The sequence below is a fragment of the Sodiomyces alcalophilus genome, assembly GCF_042370955.1.
Source record: "Sodiomyces alcalophilus JCM 7366 unplaced genomic scaffold ACRALscaffold_4, whole genome shotgun sequence".
NCBI classification, from domain to species: Eukaryota; Fungi; Ascomycota; class Sordariomycetes; order Glomerellales; family Plectosphaerellaceae; genus Sodiomyces; species Sodiomyces alcalophilus.
Window position 1 is genome coordinate 1,665,142 of NW_027263535.1, and position 25,907 is coordinate 1,691,048.

The 25,907-nt window shown below is 55.7% G+C and overlaps 8 protein-coding genes across 8 annotated transcripts; 4 read left to right on the top strand and 4 right to left on the bottom strand.

Annotated features, from left to right (window-relative positions):
- Positions 1 to 630: 630 nt before the first annotated feature.
- ACRALDRAFT_1064213 (uncharacterized protein) lies at positions 631 to 1,477 on the bottom strand. The gene has a single exon (XM_071016927.1). The coding sequence runs from the start codon at positions 1,398 to 1,400 to the stop codon at positions 756 to 758; it is 645 nt and encodes a 214-aa protein (XP_070874806.1). The 5' UTR covers positions 1,401 to 1,477; the 3' UTR covers positions 631 to 755.
- A 1,569-nt stretch (positions 1,478 to 3,046) lies between these two features.
- Positions 3,047 to 4,453, top strand: ACRALDRAFT_1071011 (uncharacterized protein; the record flags this gene model as incomplete). The annotated part of the gene is made up of 3 exons (XM_071017816.1): positions 3,047 to 3,389; positions 3,467 to 4,345; positions 4,437 to 4,453. The coding sequence occupies 3 exons, from the start codon at positions 3,047 to 3,049 to the stop codon at positions 4,451 to 4,453; spliced, it is 1,239 nt and encodes a 412-aa protein (XP_070874807.1).
- Positions 4,454 to 5,257: 804 nt separating this feature from the next.
- On the bottom strand, positions 5,258 to 7,050 carry ACRALDRAFT_2027464 (uncharacterized protein; the record flags this gene model as incomplete). Its single annotated transcript, XM_071020466.1, has 3 exons — positions 5,258 to 5,293; positions 5,359 to 6,149; positions 6,903 to 7,050. The coding sequence occupies 3 exons, from the start codon at positions 7,048 to 7,050 to the stop codon at positions 5,258 to 5,260; spliced, it is 975 nt and encodes a 324-aa protein (XP_070874808.1).
- A 1,107-nt stretch (positions 7,051 to 8,157) lies between these two features.
- On the bottom strand, positions 8,158 to 8,753 carry ACRALDRAFT_2034792 (uncharacterized protein). Its single transcript, XM_071020762.1, has one exon. It carries the CDS (start codon positions 8,574 to 8,576, stop codon positions 8,220 to 8,222), a length of 357 nt encoding a protein of 118 aa, XP_070874809.1. The 5' UTR covers positions 8,577 to 8,753; the 3' UTR covers positions 8,158 to 8,219.
- A 1,127-nt stretch (positions 8,754 to 9,880) lies between these two features.
- ACRALDRAFT_1082107 (uncharacterized protein) lies at positions 9,881 to 12,511 on the top strand (the record flags this gene model as incomplete). The annotated part of the gene is made up of 8 exons (XM_071019256.1): positions 9,881 to 10,312; positions 10,399 to 10,747; positions 10,817 to 10,990; positions 11,093 to 11,142; positions 11,196 to 11,263; positions 11,385 to 11,391; positions 11,473 to 11,625; positions 11,746 to 12,511. 8 exons carry the CDS (start codon positions 9,881 to 9,883, stop codon positions 12,187 to 12,189), a joined length of 1,677 nt encoding a protein of 558 aa, XP_070874810.1. The 3' UTR covers positions 12,190 to 12,511.
- A 494-nt stretch (positions 12,512 to 13,005) lies between these two features.
- On the top strand, positions 13,006 to 15,475 carry ACRALDRAFT_1064211 (uncharacterized protein). Its single transcript, XM_071016926.1, has one exon. It carries the CDS (start codon positions 13,276 to 13,278, stop codon positions 15,241 to 15,243), a length of 1,968 nt encoding a protein of 655 aa, XP_070874811.1. The 5' UTR covers positions 13,006 to 13,275; the 3' UTR covers positions 15,244 to 15,475.
- A 2,146-nt stretch (positions 15,476 to 17,621) lies between these two features.
- Positions 17,622 to 20,540, top strand: ACRALDRAFT_2042070 (uncharacterized protein; the record flags this gene model as incomplete). The annotated part of the gene is made up of 2 exons (XM_071021212.1): positions 17,622 to 17,702; positions 17,778 to 20,540. 2 exons carry the CDS (start codon positions 17,622 to 17,624, stop codon positions 20,538 to 20,540), a joined length of 2,844 nt encoding a protein of 947 aa, XP_070874812.1.
- Positions 20,541 to 21,018: 478 nt separating this feature from the next.
- ACRALDRAFT_1064209 (glycosyltransferase family 1 protein) lies at positions 21,019 to 25,823 on the bottom strand. Its single transcript, XM_071016925.1, has 4 exons — positions 25,094 to 25,823; positions 23,318 to 24,998; positions 22,471 to 23,243; positions 21,019 to 22,383 (listed from the first exon to the last, which is right to left on the bottom strand). Exons 1-4 carry the CDS (start codon positions 25,440 to 25,442, stop codon positions 21,194 to 21,196), a joined length of 3,993 nt encoding a protein of 1,330 aa, XP_070874813.1. The 5' UTR covers positions 25,443 to 25,823; the 3' UTR covers positions 21,019 to 21,193.
- Positions 25,824 to 25,907: the final 84 nt, after the last annotated feature.

Below are 25,907 nucleotides of genomic sequence, written 5' to 3' on the forward strand. Positions count from 1 at the left end.
AGGTACCGTACTGCAGGACAGCCAGCGCAACGGTACTTTGGTCTTGGAGATGAGGAATCCACCCGTGGTATGGAGCCCTTGGTCGACGAGGGACCGGAATAAGAAACGATAACCAGGCAATCATGCGATGATGCACTCAGCTTCAACAGGCAGATGCAGACAGACTGACGAAGATCGATTTGTCAATCAATCTCGTGTGTCCCCTTTACCGATTCCTCTGGCTTGGCTACCTGTCGTCAGGATTATCTGTACAACTTGAATCAAGGTGCATAAATCATAACTTTCTGACAAGACTCTAGAGAATATGCACACAGTCTTCCCTCCCCCACTTTGGTCGATGTGACTGCCGGGGACCGATGGCTTGGGATAAGTGGTCAGGCTAGCGCATGCATCGTCGGTCCTCCATCCCGGTTGGGCAGTGGGCGAGTGAACCAACTCACGACAACCATCAGGTTAGAAACAGGGCGAGGCGGAAGCCAAGATGTCGCCCCCTCTTCACCTCTTTGGTTCGTTCCCTGTTTGTTCGTCCGAGGTTTGGTCTGCTCGTCACACCAGAGCAACCACTACGCAGTTGATACCAGATGCCAGAGGGATCACATTCTTGCTCGTAGCCTTGCCTAGACAGGTAGTGACTCATGGGTATCTATTTATCAAGACCTTATAATATAATTTATGTAGTACATTTGATGACTCTTTATCTGCTTTCCGGATTCTGGAGGATATGAGACTCGCGATTGGTATCGCACCAGCCAAAATCATGGGCCATTCTTCGTACCATCCCGTGACGTCGCCACCGCCGCCTCAATAGCGTCAGCAACAGCCTTACGGCCTTCTGGCCTGAACATGACATCGTTGTGGAACGTCCCATGAATAATCTTCCGTTCCACCGTCAGGCCGACCTCCCGGCCACGCCGCTCCAGCTGCGCACCGTGGTCTGCCGGCACCAGCTCGTCCCGTCCGGCTTCGACCAAAGTAATGCGCGGCGGCCCACCGTTGCCCCGGCCCAGCTGCGCAATCTTATCCAGGTTGCCCAGGGAGTCGAGGTGGTTTCGAAGGAACGGCCACAGGTAGCGATACGGCGTCCACTGCGAGGGATACAGTGCCCCCAGCATGTCCTTGATGGAAGTGAACGCTGTTTCGAGGACTAAGCCGTTCAGTCTCATGGCCGGAGGAAACTTGTCCCACGCAGCCATATTGGTGGCCACGCCGGAACCGACACTCTGGCCCCATAGAACGAGCACCGGGCTGGGTTTGGGGTCGTCGTCGGCGGATTTGGGCTGCTCCTGCTCGTTGTGTAACCGCTGGACGTACTCGAGGCCAGCTTGAGCATCAAGGTTGATACCTTTTTCGGAGGGACGCCCCCGCGAGGTCCAATAACCCCGATAACTCAGACAAACCATTGTGTAGCGCGCACGCTGTTTTCCTCTTTGCAGGGTTCTGAGGACAGCAGAAAGGTCCTGCAAGCGAGGTGGCAAGGAAGACGCATTTCCTGCAAGTACAAGTTAGTAACACGCTGGTTCCAGTCCGTTTTTATTTTCTGGCACGGCCTTCAAGAGGCAAGGGAGGGAGGCGGGCAGACCTTGAAAGTAGAGGATGTAGACGGGAATAACTCCAGATGCAGAAGACCCCCGCGACGTGGAGGACTTTGATCCAGTGGATTCGACGCTGGCGATGCAGAGGGCCAGATCGGTGCCGTCGCTAGCACGTGTTCTCCGCTCCTCCCATACGACGCCGCCGCATTGCCGGGCATAGTCCTGGATGCGCTCGCGGCGAGCGTTGGGTGGCAGGCCCGGCATGTAAATGATCTTGTTCTGGAAGACGATCATCATGATGCACTTCCAAATCCAGAGTGCGCCCAGCAGCCCGACGAACATGACGGGGGGAAGCCAGAACATCTTCAAGTGCAGGTCACGCCTGGAAATCAGGGGGAGTCCAGCCAACCGTGGCCGGCGGGGGCCCGTGGCGGAAGGTCTCCGTGGGTAGGCGACATTGGATAGAGACCTGAACGAGGGAAATTTGCCGATGGGGATGTGAGAAGAGGGGATCGCTCGGGAGACGTGGAGTGAGCTCGCGTTCGCGCAGAAGACTGCACGGATAAGAGTATGGGATAGGGATGCAGGTCGCACCGGCCTGCACGACATCGACACCATTCTGCCTCGAGTCGACAGCTGCTACGTCTGTTGTTCCGTGAGCGCCACAGCCGGCGCAAGACATTGGCTGCTTTAATAACTGGGCATGCGAGTGATGGTCGTGTCGGACGAGTAAAAAATTACGGTCGTGGAAGATCTGCTCGCAGTACCTGCGGGTGAACCATGACGGACAGGGTCTGCGTGTCCATCTGCGACTGGACTCTGAACAAACTGAGACGACAGTCGTATGCACTGCAATGTAATGTAATGCAATACAGCAGGCGTGATGGGCTTGAATGTCTGTAGCCCAACGACGACCCGACCTGATCAATTGAGAAGTTCAAGGACGACGTGAGCTTGAACCACTTGTCGTAGTACAAAGTCTCGACATGTAAACCCGGAGATGGAGGTTAGGCATTTGGGTGCAGCTACTTACGCCAGTCGGCGAGTCGGCGAGTCGGCGAATGTCAGCCCCGAGACCAAGGTACCTGTATGTACCCCATTTAATACTGTCCTTGCCGAGATACTTTGCAGGTACATGCACAGTGACTGTAGGTACGAAGGACTATTTCGCACTGAGTGTCCAAGTCCCAGTTCCCACTTGCGTACAAGACAGAACCCCATGTGCTGCCTGAAGACCCGCCCATGTCAACCCATGCCACTCGCCGATGACTTCTTGCACTACTGGCGTAATTACCTTCAGGACGAATAACTAAACATAAAGCCCTTCGCTCTCCTGATACCTCGATATCTTTTCTTTATTGGTCTCTTTCGCTGCCCTCGACAACAAACTCGAATCAAGCAAAGTCTCTCGTCACGGCTGTCGTCACTGACCCCTCCCCCCCCCCGCCCCATCCATACACAGCCACAGCCCGGTCGGCTTTGATTTGAACACGAATAGATTCATGGTCGTCACCATGCCTGGCCCCGTAGAAGACGAGCGGCCTACTTCGCCGCATGTCGAACTTGCCGACGATCGCCCTAAATCGCCGCATGTCGAACTCGCCGACGACCGCCCTCCCTCGCCGCATGTCGAACTTGCTGATGACCGCCCAAAGTCGCCGCACATCGAACTTCGCGATGACCGCCCTCATGAAAATGGCGAGGAGAAATCCAGCCCCGGCATGCGAAATAGCAAGGGGTGGGACGGCAAACTAAGAGTCGATCGCACCGCCGTGCTCGCGAATCCTGAGATCTTTTCCGACCCCGAATCCGACGACGAGAACGTCCACCGAGGAGAGCAGCTCCCAGCTGATGAAGGTAAGACCACCTTCCATCTCGAGTGGCCCTTGCGTACCAGAGCCGCAGCCTAACTCCTTATTTCCCGCCCTCTCTAGACCTCCTCGACGACGAAGACCCCGAAACAGACGAAATCATTGTCTCTCACGCCCGTGTCGAATCCATCTCGGCCCTCCGACTTGAGCGCTTCTGCCACGTCGCCCGCCTCTGCCTCCGCCAGAACAGCATCCAGCACATCGAAGGACTCTCCGCCCTAGCCGAAACCCTACAAGACCTGGACCTCTACGACAACCTCATCACTCGCGTCCGCGGCCTCGAAGCCCTCACCCACCTCACCCACCTCGACCTCTCCTTCAACAAGATCAGGCACATCAGGAACATCGACCACCTTACGGAGCTCAAGGAGCTCTACTTTGTCGCCAACAAGATCTCCCGCATCGAAAACCTCGAGGGCCACCCGCACCTCACCTGCCTCGAACTCGGCTCCAACCGGATCCGCACCCTCGAGAACCTCGAACCGCTCCAGAACCTCGAGGAGCTCTGGGTGGCCAAGAACAAAATCACATCCCTCTCCGGCCTCGCCGGCCTGCCCCGCCTCCGCCTGCTCAGCATCCAGTCCAACCGGATCCGCGACCTCGCCCCGCTCGCCGACGTCCCGCAGCTCGAGGAGCTCTACATCTCCCACAACGCCATTGAGGACCTCACCGGCCTCGCGTCCAACAAGAAGCTGCGCGTCCTCGAAATCTCCAACAACGCCGTCTCCTCCGTCGCCGGCCTCGCGCCCCTCGACCTCCTCGAGGAGCTCTGGGCCAGCTACAACCAGATTGACGACTTTGCCGAGGTCGAGCGCACCTTGCGCGACAAGGCCAACCTCACGACCGTCTACTTTGAGGGGAACCCGCTGCAGCTTAGAGGGCCGGCGGTGTACCGGAACAAGGTCCGCCTGGCGCTGCCGCAGGTGTCGCAAATTGATGCGAGTGAGTCTTACCAACCCCATCCCCACCCCTTCTTTTTTTTTTTTTTTCTACTCTTTCCACTTGCAAAGTTGCTGACTGAGTACCGGTGCAGCGTATGTCAAGACGTGAGAAACGTGACCACGCCACGGTTGGTCAGACGCTGGGATGGAGGCCCGGTGCTGACTAGGCAAATGTATAAACAACTTATGAGATAATACGGCAGTTCCGGTCAAGGCGTTCGGTGAAAGGTGCATTTCCTATCTGGGTCAAAAAAGGAGGGGAGGATTTGTGGTGCAAACCCGCTTTCTAGGCTATAATAAGCTGTGTTGCACTTGTTGCTTGAATCGTCGCACGTCCGACCTTTCGAGGACGGAGTCACCCTCTCAACCACATCAACGACATGACGCGAGAAGGTCACGGAGAGAGGTCTACGTTATTACAGACGAACCAAGGACTGCGATACGAGTCGGCCAATCTCGGTCGGTTTTAAGGCTTACGAGGTTCGATTCGCATGTTTCCATGCTACAGTTGGCTAAGAGAGACAAGATAGACAACGGCAAGAAAGAGGATGGAAGAAGAAAACGCTTTATTGATTCTAATGATCCTGGTCCTAGTAGTTCATCTCCCTAGGATTCCTGGCCAGTAACTCCGTATCTACATTTCATCTCATATCTACCTCCTGTCACCTCTTTAACCACTTCCGACCCAACACAGACACTCCCTGCCAAGATGGACGATCGCAGTCAAAACGTCGTCGTCGAGGCACGGGAATGAGAATGCCCCCGATCATTAATCTGATGGGTTGTGCATAGACGGGCAGCAGAGCTGGTTCGGGTGAATGGGTCGATGATGGGTCCGGTTGGAGGAAGTGGTCAGGCGTGCGCGGCTATAGGGCGCAGTGGCATGACGGCGTCGGCTTTTTGTGTGATGCCTTTAAGCGAAGATCCAGAGCTGCTCGCTGGGGAAGTACTACAGGGCAAGGTGGTTAGCGGCGTGGTTTCCTTTTTCCTTCTCAATATAAGAGAAAAACTCACGTTGGTGGGGGCGTTGAAACGGGTGTTGATGTCGAGGGCGGAAATCTTGGCCAGCTCCTCTTCGGTCATGTCGAAGCTGGTGCAGTCGAGGTTCTGGACGAGAATCTCCTGGCGGCTGGTCTTGGGAATGACAGCGAGGCCACGCTGGGTGGCCCAGCGCAGGAGGACCTGGGAGTGGGTCTTGCCGTGCTTGTTGGCAATCTCGCCGATGACGTCGTGCTTGAGGAGAGGGGTGAGGGCCTTGGCGTGCTCAAAGTCGAACTCGTCAAAGGAGGTAGGGCCGAAGGAGGAGTAGGCGGTGACGGTGATGCCCTCGTTCTTGGCGAGGCGGATGAGGTTGGGCTGGACGAGGTAAGGGTGGTGCTCGATCTGGAGGGTGGCGGGGACGATCTTGGCGTGGCGGAGGAGGTCGTAGATCAGCTGGCCCTGGAAGTTGGAAATGCCAATGGAGCGGGCAAGGCCCTTCTCGACGAGGCCCTCCATGGCCCTCCAGGTCTCCTGGATGGTGGCGTTGGAGCGGCGGATCTCGGACTTGCCGTCGTAGAACCAGCCGGGGGGGTAGCGGACGGAGGGGTCGACGTGCTCGAGGGCGACGGGGAAGTGGACGATGTAGAGGTCGAAGTAGTCGATGCCGAGGTCGCCGAGCTGCTTGCGGGCCATCTTCTCGACGTGCTCCTCCTTGTGGTCGGTGTTCCAGAGCTTGGAGACGAGGAAGAGCTCCTCACGCTTGACGAGGCCATCCTTGATGGCGCGGGCGACGCCCTTGCCAACCTCGACCTCGTTGCCGTAGTCTGTAGGGGTCCATATCGAGTCAGTAAAGAAGCCACGAAACTATGAGTACGAAATAAAAAATAAAAATGACAATCTAGGCCATTCCCGATATGTGAAGGTGAAGCTTTTGTGGTGAAATTATGTAAAAGAGATGAGATGTAATCGAGGCTGGGCCGATGAGCAGTCAAAGTGACAAGCTTGGTAGCTCTGTGCCGAGCCCGCAGAGAGAGGGGCACTTTCAGAGGGAGGGGTATGGTATGTATTGCCAAGACTGCGCCACTAGACGAGCATGTATGGCGGGGTAGAGCCCAGCCACAAAATGAGGGGCAGTGAACTGGGACGAAACCGTTGAAGAAAGGCGGGGCAAGCAGCTGCACTTCGTCATGCATGCGTGACTGACAGACATCAGTCGGATGAATGCGAGGCCTTTTTTTTTTTGTTCCCAAAAAATTGTTTGCAATATTCGCCACGTCTTTGTCGCATTGAGTATCCGAATAGAGCCGCCGAGTCGAATCGAGGTAGATTTTTGTGTGATTTTCGGGCCTTTGATTTCTTTCTCTGGACTGCCCCATCCTTTGCGCGAGCTCTCTTTCCCTCAGTCCTTTTCGTGTTTTCCAACCCTCTGACGTCTTGGGCAAACTTCTGCGCGAGATATCGAGGTGGGTGGGAACCAAGGGGGGAAAACGTGTAAAACAAAGCGAATTTTGGTGCGTGGAAGATCGGGAGGTCGGGATTGGGAGCCGAGAACCAGGAAGAGGGGTAGTGCAACGTACCAGAAGCACCGTCGAAGAGACGGTAACCGGTCTTGATGGCGTTGTAGACGGTATCGGCGGCGATGGCGTTGTCGACCTTCCACAGGCCGAAACCGACCTGCGGCATGTCGTAGCCGCTGTTGAGCTTAATGGAGGGAACGTTGACCATCTTGACGGATTCGCGACGAGCGTCTTTTGTTTTTTTGTGGTGTAAGAGGGGGAGACTGGTTAGGACGAGGGATGATTAAGGAAAGAGGGGGAAGAAGAAAGGGAGAAGAAAGCAAAGGCGAGAGGAGGGTAGAAGAAGGGCGGCAGTGATGAAGGGTCTTAAATAGGTGGTAGCTTTTCGCTTTGCTCATCCTTTTCCCTTCGGGCCGTCCATTCGCACGCTTGCCCGCCCACACACCCACCCACTCACTGCCATCGTCACGTCGACGGGAAACGGGTCTCGTTCGGGGAAGGACACCAAGGCAACGAGGAATCGCCCGCAGGACCAGACCGCCAAGGCGGTCGTTTGTACTTTGACGCCGGCGACGCGGCGATGGGAAAAGCTTGGATGAGGTCACGGAGGCACCCACCGTCGCGAGGTCATTAGCCTATCCGCGCAGCACTGATTGGCATGGGTAAAGTGCAAAGTCGGGGCTCATGTGGGCCGGTCCACAGGGTCTTATCACTGTTAAGGAGAGGGGGATGGCGGAGATTTCACTGCGATGGGGGATCCGGTACTAGTGTATTTTGCGCGTTTATCCGGGCTCAGGCTCAAGCTTGAGCGACTTTGCCCAGCAAGATTCCCCTCAGCTGTGCTTCTTTTTTTAACCCTTTTTTTGTTTCCATCCATCCGTTTCCCTTTGACCTTTTTCTTAGGTGGGGGGATTTGGCGGCAGTCGTCCGTAGTGGCGTTTCCTTGACACATGCCCAGGCCTCGAACGCAGTGACGACACATGCTGAGGTGAGGCAGATGTTCTCGGTGTGACGACAGGCCTTGACGACATGGGATGAATGGCGATTCAGCTGTGGCCCATGGTGGCTAGACGCCTATCCGTGTGTTTCCCTCAACCACAGTGTGGCAGCTTCACTCTCCTATACAAAGAGGATGTGTCGTGTCACCTTGAGTTTCCGGCCAATACACAACAAGCGGCGGTTTTGGCGGGCCATGAATGGACAATATCTTGACTCGGAGCTTAGAGGACACGCATGAACATGATCTCGGATTTACAAGGCATAAGGAAGACGTCTGCCTGCCAGCCAATCCAATCCACTCCTCTGTTTGGATCGACGACTTGAGACGAAAGGGAGCATGTGTTGCTCAGGCACCTCGCCTCATGTTGCTCAGGGGCGTCAGTGCCAGTCAGACTCTAGGTGCATGTCAGGATCTGATCCGAGAGGGCCAAGTTTGACGTGATGGCTCTGTACGAATAGACCAAACATTCGCCGATTTCCCCTTTTTGCGAACCCCTCACCGAACAATACGTAGGTAAGGCGCCCGGCTTCTCGAAAGGAACAGCGTGGAAACACTGGGAAGAGCGAAGTAGCGCCGACACGGCGGCATTGCCGGGAGAATATGGCTATTGTTAATATGGTGGGTGCTACCGTGTTCCCATGACGACTCGCGGCTAAGGAGGGAACACCTGGCGCCGTCGATGGGTAAAACGAAACACCCACATGCGCAAGACGTGAGTCGAGGCGATGGACCATGGTATTATTCCGGCGGGAGCAAAACGGGAGTATCAACCAACCGTCCCGAGTTGATATTGGCCTGTGTGCAAGTAAGGCTTAGTGGGATGGCCGCGCTGTGTTTGTCACAGCCACACAGGCGCTAGTGTTGTTTCGGCTTTTTAGGCTAATCTCTGGCTGGAGCGGCTAATTCTGTGGCCCCGTTTTTTCCCTCTGAAAGGAAAAGTCCCTGTACTAAGCACGTTATTAATGTCGCTAATCGTCATGTGACTTCGTCTCGCGCAATGCCAACTGCCGTTCAATCTCCCTGGAACTTCAACTCTCCCAGCCAAAACTCACGATAATCATCACGATAGTGTTTCGACTTTCCACGACGGCTCAAACATGGCCTGCAAATAACATTACTATCCTCATACCTCGAATTCTTACCTTGAATATGACCACGATACACCGCCTGCCGGGTTCCCCGATGAACCGACAGCCCATCCTCCCCCTCGGCCAGCGAATTAGCAAACTCGACGACGTGTCTTTTTTCAAATATACCCGACAATTTACAACTTGCTGGTCAAATCTCAAACCGTCTTTCCTAGTGATCAATTACCATGTCGATGTCGCCGTCTTCTCAGCTTCCCTCCCTCCATTTCTTTCACGGCATTCTTGTTGACGGTACGTAGGCGTTTTGATGGCCAGTTGCTTGGGCCGGCCAAAATTTCTTTGCCTGGCGAACTACATCGTCGTGGGTTGTAGCATTATTCTGCCTTCCTAGGGACCCTCTCCCTTTGTTCGCCCCGGACTTCAACAAAGGACTCTTTCACGAATTGTGCCCTACGAGTGTCTTCGCTTGGAATGGAGGCTTCTTTGTTACGCCACTCAAAAAGGACGTCGTGGCGTGGAGGCCGTCATGATCTATTTCTTGAGCCCTCTCCGAATTGGGAAACGAGCTGTCCTTGTCCTCGTCAAAGAGCATCTGGGAATTCTTTGCCGCGCCCAGTCAACAGTCGGCCTTTCATCCAGCTCCGCCCGTCAATGTGCTTGTGTCTCGACCCACCATTTCGTTGTGCTGGATTTGGCGTCTTGGATACTTTGTTCAGGGTCTTTGAAGATGATATTTGTGATTTCGTTTTGTTCCCGTCCCGTCTTTCATCCCGTTTTTTGTATAACAGAGGATGCCCGGAAGATTGAATCGACCTCGTCTCGCCCTCTATCACAAATCAACGTTTCCGTCTCTCCTCGAACCAGCGAAACCAAGGAACCGCCCAACGTTGCCAGCAAGAGAGAATTACTTCAACACATCATTGTCACGGGCCGCCGCGCCAGCAACCAACATGTCCGAAAGCGCATCTGGGGACAACCCCTTCACAACCGACGAGAGGCTTGTCATCAGAAACACGTCCTGTAGAGATGCCGCAGTCTATAGGGGAGGTTCCTACAGAGAAATCGACAGTCGTGGCAGGTATGCTCGCAAAGCAATGGATTACAGCTACGCACACGGAAAAGACGACCCATTGCCCACGGATCAGCTTTACTTCGGCGTCATGGCGGAACGCAATCTCCTCGAACCGTTAATACAGGGGGGTGAGGGCAGGAGTCTGGGGTATGGCATCACTTTGACCAAGGTTCTCGCCGTGGGCGGATTCGGCATCGCGGCCCTGGTCGAGTATCAGCCTCCGCAGGAGGGGGCAGAGAAGATCAAGTGTGTCATGAAGCTCGACCTGTACGGGGTTGACGAACTTCATAATGAAGAACACTATCTCAAGGTAGGTCCACGTCTTGTCGACTGCACTTCCCGGCCTTTTTTCTTTTTTCAGGCCGCCTGGTAACCCAGCTATTGACTCTTGAACAGCTCTTCCAAGGTGCCAGGCACATTGTTCAGATTCTCGACGCTACGGATGAGATCAAAGCTCGCCGCGAGCAGGACCTGCGGAACCGCGGCCTATGGGTGGAGCCGGCTGAGCGACCTAGTATACTGATGCAGCTCCTGAAACGCGATGAACGCCCGGAGGATCTGCACGAGACCGATATGGAATTCGATATTGAGAAGCAACGCCATCGCAACTTCGTGTTGATGGAGCAGTGTGAACACGGCAATCTCATGTCCTGGCTCTACAAGTCTGCGACGAAGGTGAATCCCTTGACACACCAAATAGGATACACGTGGCCCGACAGAATACTATGGGAGTTGATGGAGTGCAGTGAGTTTTCCTGGCGGATGAGATGTACTGACTATATATTTGCATTGAAAACTGACGCCAGTATCACAGTGGTCCGGGGCTTGATCGGCATGGCGTACCCTGTGAAAAGGTATCCGCCTGACGGCTTCGACCCAAAAGTGCCAGTCCACGAATGGATCCCCGCTGCTCCTGGGAAGACGTCGGAAGCCAGTGCCATACCGAGTCAGCTCGAGCTGTGTCACTCGGATATCAATCCCTACAATTGTACGTCATGTCACTTATTCCCGGTTCCCTCCAGATGCGCTTCGCCATTGGCGTGGCGGCCGCGTTACCTGGGCTGGAGACCACAGCTAACGCATCTCATAGTGCTTGTCAGCGCTGCGGGCCATGGCCACAGCATCAGGCCTATAGTAAAGGTAGGGTTTCTCTCATCAAAGGGGCGAAGAAAGTCAGTATCTAACAGTCTTAGATGGCCGATTTCGGAGGCGTGTACGACTTCACGCCGTCCAACGTCGAGGAGAACCCTGATCAATTTCCGTGAGTCCTCCCACCCTGTCCTATGCATGCTCGTACTCAAAACTGATCACTAACCTGCGGGGCCCATCCAAAGAGAAGAGCTTTTCTGGCTAGCCAGGGGTGACGGAAAGCATTGCTCCAGAATTCCGGTAAGAAGACCTCGAGCTCTCATGACGCCCTGCTATCTCGGGCAGGTGACAGGGTAACTGACAAATGTCCACATCTTCCAGGAACAATTCACCGACGAATGGGATGAGTTTACGTCTTTCATGGGGGTCTTTGGTCCCCGAGAGATGAACCGATTCATCGGAAAAGGCGCCCCAAAGCCGGAAGTCGCAGGCAACTATGGGATGCACTCCAACATTTATCAAATAGGAGTCACGGTACGTGCAACCCGCTCGCGTTTCTGTCCTCAAGTCCCTGAATCCTCCAGACCTCTCTACGTCACGGGTCTCTTGGAGACGTCAACGTAGGTTTTGCTGACATTTTTCTTGCCTGTCCAGATGTGGATGGTGATTACGCTTCACGTGTTCGAGTCACCGATCAAAAAGGGGACGTATAAGGATAGCAATGGCAGGGACATCCTCACGTATGGGGCCGCCCTCCAGGACAAGCGATTCTCACACGTCGACGTCAAGCTCCGGAACCTGGTGCAACGTTGCATGGCACACCATCCGCGTGACCGGCCGAGGCTGGAAGAGCTCGTCGACGAGATCCAGAAGCGCGCCAAGGAGGGGTTCCACATGACGGACGACGAAGCGAAAGAATGGTACAGGGTGTTCTACACGACGCCGGACTATCCCGAGTACCGAGACCCTTCCAAGAAGAAGAAGAAAAAGGGCCCCAGTGGAGGCGGCGGGGATGGGGGCAGCAAAAGGAAGCGCGGGAACCCCGATGGGGATGGAAATTCCGGTAAAAAGAAGCGTCGAAACACGAACAAGGCCTAGGAGGCGTGCGTTGCGTGTTTATGCGAGCATGTTGCTGCAAGTGCGGCTAGCCCAGGCGAGGAAGAGAATCATGATAGATTGCGTGGGAGCGTAGGCGATCTCTGGAGTACATGGTCACATAGCGGTGTTTTTTTCATGGTGGCTGGACTTATGGGTTGCTTATCGGTAGTTTATGTCTGAATAGGCCTTTTTAAGTCTTCAATCACGGTAAGATGGTCAGGAACAGCTTTCCTGGACTCTAGCTTTGGGTGTAGTCCAGAATTACACCGGAGTGCGGGGATACATGACATGACGTCCCGGGATCGGCTCCGAGAGGCTTGGCCCCACCTGCATGGCTTCCGGCCGAGCCGGCCCAGCAGAACGGGCGAGCCGGCAACAAAGTGACCAAGCGTATGTATATACGTGCTATAAACAGAACAGGGAAAAAGGAAGGAAAAATAGGCTAGAATAGTTTATACACTGGTTTGGTACGAAGTGATGGAAAAGTTATGTGCTCTCTTTCTGCCTCTCGACTCATGGCGGTTTGTGGGTCATTTCATTTACCATGGCTGCGTTTCTCCCACAATCCAATTCACACCACTTTCTTGCCAATGCTTTAACCCAATTGCTTCATACCTAAGCAAGGTGTTGGAAGGAGCTTTGGGTGGCATACAAGCTTCATTGGTGGATATCCTCCTACGACCGAACGGGAACGAGCAGAAGCCGGGACCATTACTTATAGCCAAGTATGACGTCAATCCAGGCAACTGCAGAATGGGTACAAAGGGACGACATTCCAAAGTGGTGGGGAAGGGAATTCCGATTCCATTCTGTATACTTCCTCTCCCTGTCTCCCTGGACTTGCTACTGGATATCTGTTCAACTTGGCAAAGCGTCTTCCGCATACAAATACTTTACCTCCCTCGCGGGATGCCGGTAGATTTAGTTATTTTCCACTTGCCTATACCCAAGTCGACGACTTTGTCAGACGACACTCACGTGCCTAAAGAGCAGTACGACTACAACGAATACAGTAAGCACAATAAAAGCCAGGAGAGCGCTTCGGGGATGCGAAGAAAAACATAGTCACCGCCCGCACACTTTGGAATGGAGCCACCACGGAGATCAGGAGACCAGCAGTCTCAAACATCATCAAAATCACCGCCTCCCGAATCTACACGCGCAGCGGAGAACACACGGTTGTCTCGCGTCCGACCACCTCGGACTCTGCGGGAGCGCTTTTTCCACAGCTTGCCTTACTACACTGGCCCCCACGCCGTCAGCTACCTCGAGATTGAGTGTCCCGTCCGCGAGCCCCGCACCGTGTCGAAGCTGCAGCGGAACAACGCTCCCCTTCTTCGACTCGACACCGTCCTTTTCTCCGTCTACTACCCGTGCGACCCGCACGCGTACAAGGAAGACGGCGAAGAGCAAGTCGATGTACGGGGTGGGAACAGAGGGGGAAAGGCGAGCAAGAAGGGCAGGAAGACGCCCCATCAGTCGAGGGCAAACTGGCTGCCGCGGCCCAGACTGCAGACCTGCAAGGGATATTCCAAGTTTCTGAACATCCCGCATGCGCCCGTCACGGCGTACATTGCCTGTACATCCATGTTCACCAAGCTCCCGGCCTTTCGGAACGCACAGCTGACAGGACGGTGGCCGCCCACCCGTAAAAGAGGCACCTCGCGGGACCAGGGGCGGCAGCAGACGTCTCGAGCGGAGGGAACCAGAAAGGTAGACGACACGGAGAGGCCCAAATTCCCCGTCATCGTGTTCAGCCATGGCCTCGGCGGGTCGCGGACGGCGTACAGTTCCATCTGCGGGGAGCTGGCGAGCTACGGGTTCGTGGTGGTGGCGATGGAGCACAGAGACGGCAGCGGGGCGCGGACATATGTCAACCTGCCCGAGAAGCGGCAGCTGCCGGAAATGGACGTGGATCCCGCGGCGAACCTGAACGTGTCGGACGCGCGGGGGATGAAGATGAAGAAGCCGCAGCGTGAGGGCGAGGCGGCGCTACAGCACTACTTTGTCGACTACCTCTTCCCCAAGGACAATGCGCAGGACACCTCCCCGCACAACGCGCACGGGGTCGACAAGAAACTGAGGCTGGCGCAGATTCAGATGAGGCTCGCTGAGATTGAAGAGGCGGTCTACGTTCTGGGCCGGATCAATGGGGGCTACGGTCGGGAGGTGGCGGCGGCGAACCTGCGACGCAAGGGGAACGTGGGGTCGAGCTCGAAAGGGCTCGAGGGTATCGACTGGGCGGCGTGGGAGGGACGTCTCTACCTCGACAAGGGGGTGACGGTCATGGGCCACTCTTTCGGGGGGGCGACGATGGTGCAGTGTCTGCGGACGGAGCGGTTCGGGTGGGTGGGACAGGGCATCGCGCTGGACGCGTGGGGTCCGGCGACGCCACCGGCCGGGGTGGCGGAAGGGACGGGGGTCATCGATAAGCCGCTCCTTTCGATCGGGTCCGAGGCGTTCATGCACTGGGACGAGAACATGGATCGGGTGGTGGGGTTCTGCCGGGAGGCGGCGGCGGCGGACGACGGGCGAGGGCAGACGTGGATGATGACGATCCGGGGGTCGACGCACCTGTCGCAGACGGATTTCGGGGTCCTGTACCCGACGTGGATGGACCTGTTGGCCAAGACGCTGGTGGATCCCTTGCGGGCGCTGTACCTGACTGTGACCCCGGCGATGGAGTTTCTCCGGCGCACGCTGCCGGCGGAGCAGGTGGAGGGGGCGCGGGGGTTGGCGGTTTGGCCCGACCACGGGATCCTGCGGACGGCGGTGAAGCCCGAAGCCGAAGTGACGAGGGAGCACCGGCCGGAGGAGAAGTGGATCGCGGCGCGACTGCGGGTGGATAACGAGCTCAGGGTGCGGGCCAGGAGATGGCTACGGCGGAGCAGGGAAAAGGAGAAGGGGAAGAGGGGGTTGGCGGACTGGGGCGAGGGCCGCGAGATATGGATGCATTTTAGACCGGAAGTCAGGGATGAAGAGGATGGGGGCGAAGTAGCGCTAGGGGAGGGAAACGAGTTGGAGGACGATGAAGAGAGCGAGAACAAGTGCTAGTTGTGGGAGTTGGTTGCTGCGATTCACGCCCGAAGATACGATGACGAGGTAGGCCGTAATGGACGGGGCATGCGGGGCGGCTCAGAACACGAGACTGTGTCTTGGTGGGAATTTATTCAAAAAGAAAAAAGCCAGATTCTGAATATGATACCATTGTTTCAAGGGAAATGTTGAGAAGGAGGTGATGAGACAAGAGTTCTCAACGGTCAGTAGGTGAAGGTGGAAGAGTCCAAGACAGCGCCGATGACGGTGTAGCACACTGTATGCCACTGTGGTTCCTGACCAAAGCCTTGTTACAGCTTACGTACACAATAGGTATCCGTACCTTGTACCTACTCCACCTTACGTAAGACCACATGGTTAACAATGGGACGGTAACTGGACTTGTACCTAGTACGTTGTATTCGTACTTTTTCTAAAGACAACGGTGAGTGGATCCTGGGTGATCAACGGGGCCCAACGGCCAAAGACGACGCTCCAAACCTCGTATTCTGCCGTCAAGCTGACAACCAAGCTGAAGACCCAGCTACGATGGACCGATTCTTTCGCGTCTTGGCCCGTTTTGCCTCTGAAGTGACCACATCCACTAGTGTACATTGTAATGGAATGGCCTTGTTGATGCTAAAGAATAGCCTTGTTGACATGGAGGAGAACAATAAGAGCCCTTTGAGCCGGCCGACACTAAGACGAAGTGAGGGTTAGGTCCTAGGTCGGGGAGATCTCGTATATGACAGGTGCTGGCGTTGCAGATGGTCATTGGCCGTCAGCTTCATGAATGCACTGTTTGTTGTCCGCTGTCATCACAATCGGCCTTTCTCTTCATCCCTACATCCCTGGAACCTCAACCTCCGTGGCGTATGCAGTCGGCAGATCAGTCGCCTCTCTCCTTTACATTCTCATTTTTTCCCGTTTCATTCCTTTCTTTTTTTGTCTCTTTCTGTTCTTGGAGTGGTAGGAGTCAACATTGTACACGCTCTCGGTCTCTTTAGACTCGGTCCCTGAATCCAATGTAGCCGTTGCCTGCCCTTCTGCCCATCAACGCCAAAGAATAACCGCATGACCCTATTTCCATGGCTCCTCGACGAGTGACCTTGGCCCAAAAAGTCCCGCACGTATAGGTACCGCATACACAGCACTTCATTACGTAGCCACTTTCCCTCAACTATTCTCGGCCCAAGTGGTTCCTGCATGCATTATGAAAAAACTGCCTGGCTAGGGTAGCTGCATCCCATCGTGCCTACCTTCGGGCATAGGTATCGTTGGGCCGGGCCACCTACTTCGTACATGCAATACCTCTACTTGCTTACTGCTTATAAACTCGTAGACACTGCAGGTAAACCGTATCTTAGGTACACTGTCTTGGGTACCTTACTTGCATCCATAATTTCTTCTTTTGGATGATTCTGATTACATTATTTCTTTCCCTTTTCCTTCAACCTGCTCCTCTCGACCGTCACCGCCCAAGGTGCTCTCTTCTCCTCGAATCAGTCGCTTTATTATTAAGGTCTCTTTTCTCGACCAACCCTCTCGTTACAATATCCTATTCTCCTCTCGTTTCTTATATCAACTCTGCTCTTTAGCTTAATCTCGCCTTGATCTCCGCTCGTTTTGTCTTTGCTTCCCTTGGCCGCCCAGTCGTCCCTCGTTTTCTCAGAGCAAAAACCTCCCATCCTCTATATACTCCGTACAACTCCTGCGCCATCCTCGTCGACCGACTTACGCGCCTTCGGTCTTTGTCTATTTCTCTCTGCTCCTATACGCCAGTTATCAATCCATCGCAAACAATCGCGAACCGGGAAACCAACGGCTCGTATGTCGCCCGGCCACTAACTTACCATCCGACCGACTGTCCAACCACAGAGGACATCTAGATACCTCCTCTTTCAGTCATCTCTCACTTTCAGGCGACGTCGCTGTCAACAATATCAGATCGACCATCTCGTATATTTTCTGCAGAGCTCCCGGCTACCCGCAGCCATCCACTCCCCTGCCCCTGGCCGACATCCCACCACTGCGTCGCTGTCGCCGGAGTCGAGTTCCACCTGCCTCTCTACCGTACACGCCCGCTTCGACTGTGCCAGTATTACAGTACGCACGCTGATGCGAGCCAGTGACCGTTAACCAGATTCGACCTCCGTTACCCCTCGCCAAGTCCACTCTCCCTCTTTTCCTCTTTCTGCGCTCATGTAGTGGCCCAAAGCAAGTCGACGTGCGAGTTGCCTGCCTCTCGCCTATCATTCCCCATTATCCTTCTACCACCATCGCTTTGCACTTCCCGCTAGCCACTACGGCCGTCCCTTGAAAACAGGAGTCACGCCGAGGTCTCCGGGGCAGCGAGCACTGACTGTCCCGTGTTGGCATTCTCGCCCGCTTTCGCCATGGCCGCCGCCACCCACCAAGACGGATCTACAAGCCCTACCAAGCTCCAAAGGATTCTAGATCTGGAGCACAAGCTCAAGGTAACACATGCCGCCTCCCCGAGCCCCTAAGAAGAAGAGTTTTGTTGGCTAAGCTTTTTCTCCTTTTCCTCCCAGATGGAACGTCTTCAAGCCTCTCCTGTCTCTTCGCGACTGTCCTTACCGGTTCGGGGACAGGATACCGCGTCTCGTCACGAATCCCTCACCGCCAGACCCGCCCATCGAAGCACCCCAAACGTCGCAAATCTCACTATCCTTATTCCGCCATCTACCGCAACCGCCTCACCTATCGAGACGCCACAGGAACCCGAGCAATCACAGCCTCGGCCTGAGAGCCCAGTTCGACATTCCCAGAAGACGGACAACTTGGTAGGTAGTGGCGATGAAGAGAATTCCGATTCTGACTCCTCAATCTGCCAGTCGCCCAGCTGGGAAGGCTACGGCCAGAGGAGAAAAGAGAAGAAAGCCGAGACAAAGCAACGTCGGAAGAAGAAGCAGGAACAGAAGGAACAGAAGGAACAGACAGACGCCCACACCAAACACACCACCAAAAATACCAAGAAATCTGCTCCCGCGGCCAAATTGACCAAGCCGCCCCCTCTCGCAAATCGACCCGACAACTCCAAGGCCGATGATCGAGATCCCGACACTGGTCGTCCGCGCCGAACGAACACACAGGCTGACCACTATCCACCTTCGGCTTCACGTGTGCACCACAAGCGACGCCGTTCGAGTTCTGTCGCATCGCAAATAAGAGCCGTCTTTACGGGCCAAAGGACGAAAGAGAAACAAGTGGAGAAGGAAAAGGAAAAGAAGAAAGGGAAGGAGGTGGGCTTTATCGGAGGGCTCAAGCTCGAGAAGGAGAGGGAAGCTGCCAGGAAGGCTGCCGAAGCTGCCAACGCCCCGGAAGAGGACACGTCGCACCTCAAATCTCGTGACAGCCCCCAATCATCGCCGCCGCAGCCATCTCAGTCGAACACCCCAGACGCCGTGCCATCTGCGCAAACGTCGCGGTTAAGCAGGGGCGCACCCCCTGTCTCTATCTCCAGAATAACGTCGCCCAAGATCAAAGCATCGTCCTTCCCCATTTCCCTCGCGGCGCAAAGCACGGTTCCAGCGACCGGGACCCAAGATGGCCACGCCGAGAATAACCACCCTTCCTCGACAGATGAATCCCACCGCGGCCGCCAGAGCGGAAGCAGTTACGTTCAGCAACAACGCCAACAAAGTCGAGATCGGGCCATCGTGGGTTTCCGCGACGAGACCCTTGTCTCTGGCCGATCGCACTATCCACCCCAGGCACGACGTCCGCAATATGCCCGTTCTCATTCCCTCAATTCGGAACCGAATGGCCAGGGCAGTGCCACCGACACGACACCCAATCAGCGAGCTGATACTTCTGCCGGGAGTTCGAGTTCGCCGTCTCTGAAGGATCACGGCAACGGGTCCAACAACGCTCAAAGTGGCTCCTCGCAGGGCTTTGCACCCCGCTCTTCGAGATCCCCTTCCACCGGACCCGTCACCACCAAAGGCTTCCGGAATTCTATGCAGGCGGCACTCTACAAGTTTAAACCCACCGCTGACAGGCCTTCACCGTCCCATAGCAACTCCGACGTCGATAGACAATCCAGCAATTCCATCTCGACATTTAATCTGACGGCGGCATCGGCCTCTTCAGATCGGGACACAAGCCAGTCGAGCTCTGGATCCCCGCAACTCGCAGGAGGGAAAAGCGACATAACCAGAACCGTAAAGGCCCAGGATGCAGCCAGGCCCTCCTCGTCGTCTTCATCATGCGGCGACGAATCCTTCCGGGATTCCTCAATCATGACCACCCCGGATTCTTTCCGTCCACAGTCCGATGATCACCTTCCACCCGTCTCAGGTGAGCTTCGCAAGGGACCTCTGGGAACCCATCCTCGACACGACTGGGATGGAAAGGTTTTCCGGCCATCTCAACAGGTCGCCGGGCCCACTCCCACTCCCATGAGTCCCCGAAGTGTATTGGCCCCGATTCATTTGAACAATGGTGGGAATGTTCGTGTTATGCGTGAGGGAGGTTATAACAAAGCGGAGCCATTTGTCCAGCGAGGCCAAAAGAAGGCAACTGTCGTCAAGAGGAGTAGGGAACCAGGATCCGATGCGTACAGGACGTACTTACTTCCCATGGAAGTTACGGCCTCCAAAGCGGATCTTGTGCCCCCGCCCCTTGATGTCAACCCCATCTCGAGCCCCAAGGAAGGCAGTAGGGTTGCAGGTGATGCCCGGGCCACGCTCTCCATGCCGAAGCCGATGAACGGCCGAACCACGACGCTACAGCGGATTTTGAGTCTGCCCAAAAGCCGATCACCTACCAGCGTGAAGACCGCCACCAATCCCTCTTCCAGAGAGTCCAAGGGAACCCCAGTACCTGCTCCACCCCCGCGCGCCCGAGCAAGGAGGACATCCTGGTCGCGCACGCGTACATCATCGGTATCCCTCCCCGATGCACTTCCGTCAAACTCGGTTCCCGCGGGGACCAATTCGCCGCCCTCGCCCGACATATCGTCTGCAACTTCGGACCCAGCGCCGAGAGATGTCGCGGCTTCCACCTCCATCCCCCTTCAGGCATCTCGGTTGGCCAGCAGCGGCAAGGAAGGGGCCTCAGACCCGTTGGCCAAGATCTTGGTCGAGTGCTGCCACTGCAGGTTCTTCCATGACATGCCTAGCCGGGTGTACGAATGCATGGTACGTCCCCAAGCCGAAGTAGCGGATCCAGAGCTGGGCGTAAGCGGCGCCATTACGACCATGGTCAACTGCCCATGGTGCAAGCACGGCATGACCACGCAGTGCTGTGCCGGTTACGCAGCGGTCGTCCATCTAAAAGAAAGGCTCCATTGATTGGAGGCCCCGGCGACGGGGGACATCCGACGCCGTCCTGGCGAAACGGCCGATTGAAGACTCGACGACGATGCTGCGATGCGCGATGCGACTTTTTTCACGAGTATACGACTGGATTTGGACGAGTGTTTATGTGTTTTTATATGATGCATGCATATCATGAATATAATAATGAAACGTAGTAATGCGGCGACGACTCTATACAATCTCATTTTACGATGGCATTTGGGTTGGGGCAAGGAGATAGAAAGGGGTCCTATTGTGTTATTACCACCAGCACCACGCTGTTGGTCTGTGGAGTGTCTTTTCATCATGAATAAAAGCATGTCGAGTGAATAATATCTGCCTCCATACGTTGTCGCCTCGATTCTCTTTACGTTGTGTGTGTTGGAATCGCCCTGAGACTGGTAATCTTATGAGTGAATGTGACATGGAAGCATAGGGGTCAAAAAGGAGTCATCTTCAAGAGGGATAAAGGGTCAGCTATGAAATTAGCTTAAGAATGAAATTTATTCTATCTACCCTCGCCTGCCTGTGTGCCTTGTGCTTAGGATCCGGATAAAACGCCTTGTAAACAATCATCGCGATCCATTTCCATGCGTCGAGTAGTATGCCCCTTTCCCTTCGACGTGTCGTCTCCCTCCAACACCCCATTACTCAGAAAAGCTCCTCCCTCCAGCACCGTCTGTACCCCCACTCATCTTTAAACTCTCCTCGATTGCCCTCTTCAGGTCCTCATCCTCCTCTGCGGCCGCCTCCATCTTCCCCTGCGCGACCCTCTTCCTAAACTCCTCCTCCGCCAGGCTCTGTTTCTTGATGTACTCCATCACCACGTCCTCCTCCGTCTGGGCGGCCGCCTCCCTGCTCAGCTGGCCCTGGTACGCCGTCTTGGATTCTTCAATGGCCCGGAGGAAGTCCTCGTCTTCGCTTCCGGGAGCACCCGTCTGCTGCGGAGCCGACGCCTCGGCGGCCCGCTTCGATGTTTCGTCGTTGCTGCTGTCGTAGGTGGGCGGCGGGGATGTTGTAGGCTCTTGCGGGATCCGTATGAGCTTCTCAGCATCTTCAAACGCGCCCTCACCGCTACCGGGATTGCTGGGGCCCCCTGAAGTCTGGAGGGCGAGACTCTCTTGTATTGCCTTCTCGATAAGCTTCTGGTACTCTTCATCTGCCATGACAAGGTCTTTCGAATCGTCGGCTTTGGATGACGGGCCTTGTTCGGGCAGCCCGCGCCCCGCGCCGCCCAAAAGGTTGATACTTGCACGGATAGCCTCTTCGACTCGGGCATCTTCCTCAGGATTGCCGCGAGATGTCTGTGCTACAGCCGCCCGGATGGCTCTCTCATACTCTTGATCTTGGATGGAAATCGACGGTGCGCTGCTGGCGACTTGGGAGATTCCCTCGCTGCGTTCGGTACGTCGGGCGGCATGCGATCTGTCCCATGATTTCTTGCGAGCATGGAGAGCTTTTCTCTGATCAAGTGATAGGTGTCTGGTGTTCTTCCACCCTGTCTTTGGCAGGCCAACTTGGTCTTTTGGCCAGGGTACGTCGTCGACAACCTCACCTCGGGCCTCTCTCTCTGACCGTTCATGACGTTCCTGTCCCTCTCCTTCTTTTTGTTCTCTTCGATCCTTACTCTTCATGTCCCGCCACTTCTTCAGATCGACCTCAATCCTGCTCCATGCCAGGAGAACGTCCTCCCGCTCTTTGGCGGTTGAACTTTTGAGCTCCGCATCTCCCTGCATGATGCGGGAGGCAATGATGTAGTTTTGCACGCTGCTCCCAAACATATTCCGTAGAGATGCGTGCACCCCTTTCATACTGTACGCGGGGATGGCCCAAAATGCTAGAGAAGAGACAAGTCAACTTCCGAGGTCTAAAAATGCACCACCGACATTTCATTACGCATTAATCGGTTCCAGGACCAACGTACCTGCTGCAGGCTTGAGCAAGAGACCGCCGATCCCCTTTCCGATACCTCTCACCAGGCCGGCACCACCTTCCTTCTCGGCGCCTTTCAGGGGCTGGGTCACCATCCCGGCCACACCGTCGTAGACACCCAGCGCAAACCCTCTACCCGCAGCTTTCAGACCGGTTGAGAAGTCTGTGACCTTCTCTTCGGGACGCACCGTATCATCGTTGTATAACCGCGGCGCATTCCTGAAACCCCTGGCCAAACCGAGGCAGAAGTTCATGGGAGACTTGACGCCGGTGGTGACGATGCGACCGACGCTGTCACCGGTAGCCATCGCTTTCTCCATGGTGTCATCGAAAGCGAAGCCGCTGGCAGGGGCTGTGCTGGTCGCTGAAGTGGCCGGTACCGAGGAAGTTCGCGTAGATCTAGTTGATCCTGATGGCTCGGATGGTGTGGAATCGGGTTGTGGCGGCAGCACTGACGATCCCGCAGAACTAGTACCAGATGGTGTGTGGGCTGGTGTGCCCAACAGGGAGTCATCGCTGGCGACGGGCCCCGGCTTGTTGGGGGCTCCATCTTTGGGGGGCGAAGACGGCCTGGATGGGTCATGTTCGGCGGGTGTTAAAGGGGTTTCCGATTCCACGTCGGACTTTGGCCGGGGCTTGAAGAGATGGCGCGGAACATCAGCAATAGCCATGCCGATGGCGCTGATGTCGGCCACAAGAGACACAGTGGCGGCCGAAATGGGATCCCAGGGCTGCTCTTCAGTGTTGTATTCCTTGGCTCGATAACTGCGGAAGGTCAGCAGGGTCTTGCCGTCAACAAGGGGGGGGGACACAGGGAGTTTATCCATCTTCCAACTTACAGCTTGAGATCGGAGTATTTGATAATTCCTTTCTCGGCTAGGACCGCTGCGGCAAATGTGCTGAGCCTGACGTCGGTCCGTCTGGCGCGCCACACGGCCGTACGGGTCGGGGCGAGGAGGCACCGGAGCCCGTCAACCCCAAGGTGCTGGTGGAAACTCTTGGCACCCTCGTCGGCGCCTCGTTCCTCTCGGATTCTGGCACCCAACTCCTGTGCTCGGGTCTGCGTCTCGGGTTTCATGCAGTGACGAATGGCTTCGGCCAGCTTCTCGGCCGTGAACTCCTTGTAAGGAATGGGAGCTGGTCCAGCACCAGCGTTGTGAACCATGGCACCCCAGAACGGCTGGTCTCCGAAGAAGGGAACAACGATGGTGGGCTTTCCGGCCCGGATACCGGCAGCACTTGTGCCAGCGCCGCCGTGATGGCACACGGCGGAGACGTGTCCGAACAGCCAGTCGTGGGGCACGTTACCCAGCATGAAGACACCTGTGGGCAGTCCTACCGATTCTGCGCCGAGTCCTCCCCATCCCTTGGACACCAGTGCTCGTACGCCTGTTAGTCGCACCGCCTCGAAGATCATCTTGGTGAGGCCGTCAGGGTCGTCCACGACGATGGAGCCGAAGCCGATGTAAATGGGCGGCGAGCCGGCTTGGAGGAAAGCGGCCAAGTCGGGGTCAGGACGAAAGGAAGAGGCCAAATCGAGAAAGTAGAAGCCGGAGATATCGATGCGGCTGTCCCAGTCGTTCGGCTTGGGGATGAGGGCCGGCGACCAGCAGTAGGTATAGGGGACGCGTAATCGAGTGAGCAGACCGGGGGCCCAAATGAGGGAGATGGGGTCTAGATCTAAAACGTTGGCCCTGAACCGATTGATGACGTCGCCCAGACCCTGCCATGTCATCATCTCGACGAGGGCATACGATAGGTAGTTGGTCATGACGGCGTCGGTGTTTGTGGACTGGATGTTGGCTAGAGGATGAGGGAACGCCCTTGTCGGAGACCAAGGCATGGTAAACATCATGTGTAAGGGGACGCCTAGCTTTTCTGCGATGTGGACGTGAGCGAAGCTTGGCGGGTTGGCAATGATGGCGTCGGCAACGAACGGCCTCTGGGTTGGGTCGCCTGGGACGGTGATGCCGACACCTTCTAGTGGCTCATCTCGGGGATGGGGCCTGTAGGGGGCACCATGGCCGTTGCCGGCCTCGATGCACGACCTCCAGCAGCCCAGAAGCATGTCGCGGATACCCTTTCGACGCTCGCTAACCTCGCCGCTTTTGAGGGCGTCAAACCCGGGCATCAGTCCCGGGTGCCTGACCATGAAGGCCATGAGCTGGGCAGGATCACCTCCAATGCTGAAGAATTCAAGACCGTTGTCCTCGACGAACTGCTGGAAGGTGGGGTGAGTAGCGACGCGGACGCGATGCCCATAGGTCAGGAGGACCTTTCCAAGAGCAATAAAGGGTTGGACATCGCCACGGGAGCCAACAATTTGAATGACGATGTTCAGAGGCGGAGGAGGGGCCTGTCCAGGTTCCGCACCGAGGCCCGGGGGTACGTAGGGGGGCGGCTGGGGCGTTGGAGGGAGAGGTCTTTTGTCTCCGGAGATCTGATGTTGCAATGCTGGTGCCATCAAGTCGGAGAAGCGAGACGTCTTTTGATTGATATTGATATTGACGCGACCATCATCTAGAGTCATGTTGGTAAGCATGCCGGGGGACTAGACGGAAGAGAACAGAAAGAAAAAAAAAAGGGCTAGAGGCTCTTCAATACTGATCACATACCTGTGACGCTGGCTCCGGCTTGAAGGCCTGCCTGAGAAAAGTGCATCTGGTCATGGACAGCGCCATAGGCCGGTGGCGCCTGGTCCTCGGCCTCGAGGTTGGGTATATTAAAGCCATCGGAGATGAGAGAAGAGGCAGCGAGTTGACTTGTGGTGCCACGACGAGAATCGTGCCTTTGAAGGGGGTGTTGATGGCCCGCGGCGTAGGAAGGAGTGGTAGAATAGTCGGGAACAGGGTCAGACGCTCCGGCAGAGGGAGAAGCCGTGGTCGGATATGCTGTTGAGGTCGGGGTCCTCGTTGAGCTCCCGCTTCCCACAGGCTCCTCCTTTGGCTTTTGCGGAGCAGGCATGGCAGACTAAGTCATGAGTTGGAAAGTCGACGAGGGAAGGGTCGAGAAGAGTTGCTATGAGAGATACACGTCACGGCTAGGGAGAGGGGAAGTAGGAAAATAACGATGGAGGGAAACAGGATGTGTGTTAATTATACGGATAGTTAGCTAGCTTGCTGATGGTTGTCTAGGGTCCACGATTGAGGCTGAGTCGGAATGCCTACAGCTCGATGATGGAACAAGCATGAACGAAGAAGAGCTGCTGGAACGAGAGAGAGGGATAATGGTTAGAATTGATGATCTAAGATAATAAAGGGTATTGGTGGTAGTAGGGTTGAAGATGGGTTTTGGGAGCTTTCCGCTGTAATAGTAGGTAGGGATGTGAGGTGAAGGCCTGGGACGACGGCGTTGATGTTGATGTTGAAATGGAAGTTGAGAGAGGGTGGGTGAGGTTGAAGTTGAGGCGGAGGTAATTAGGTACGTACT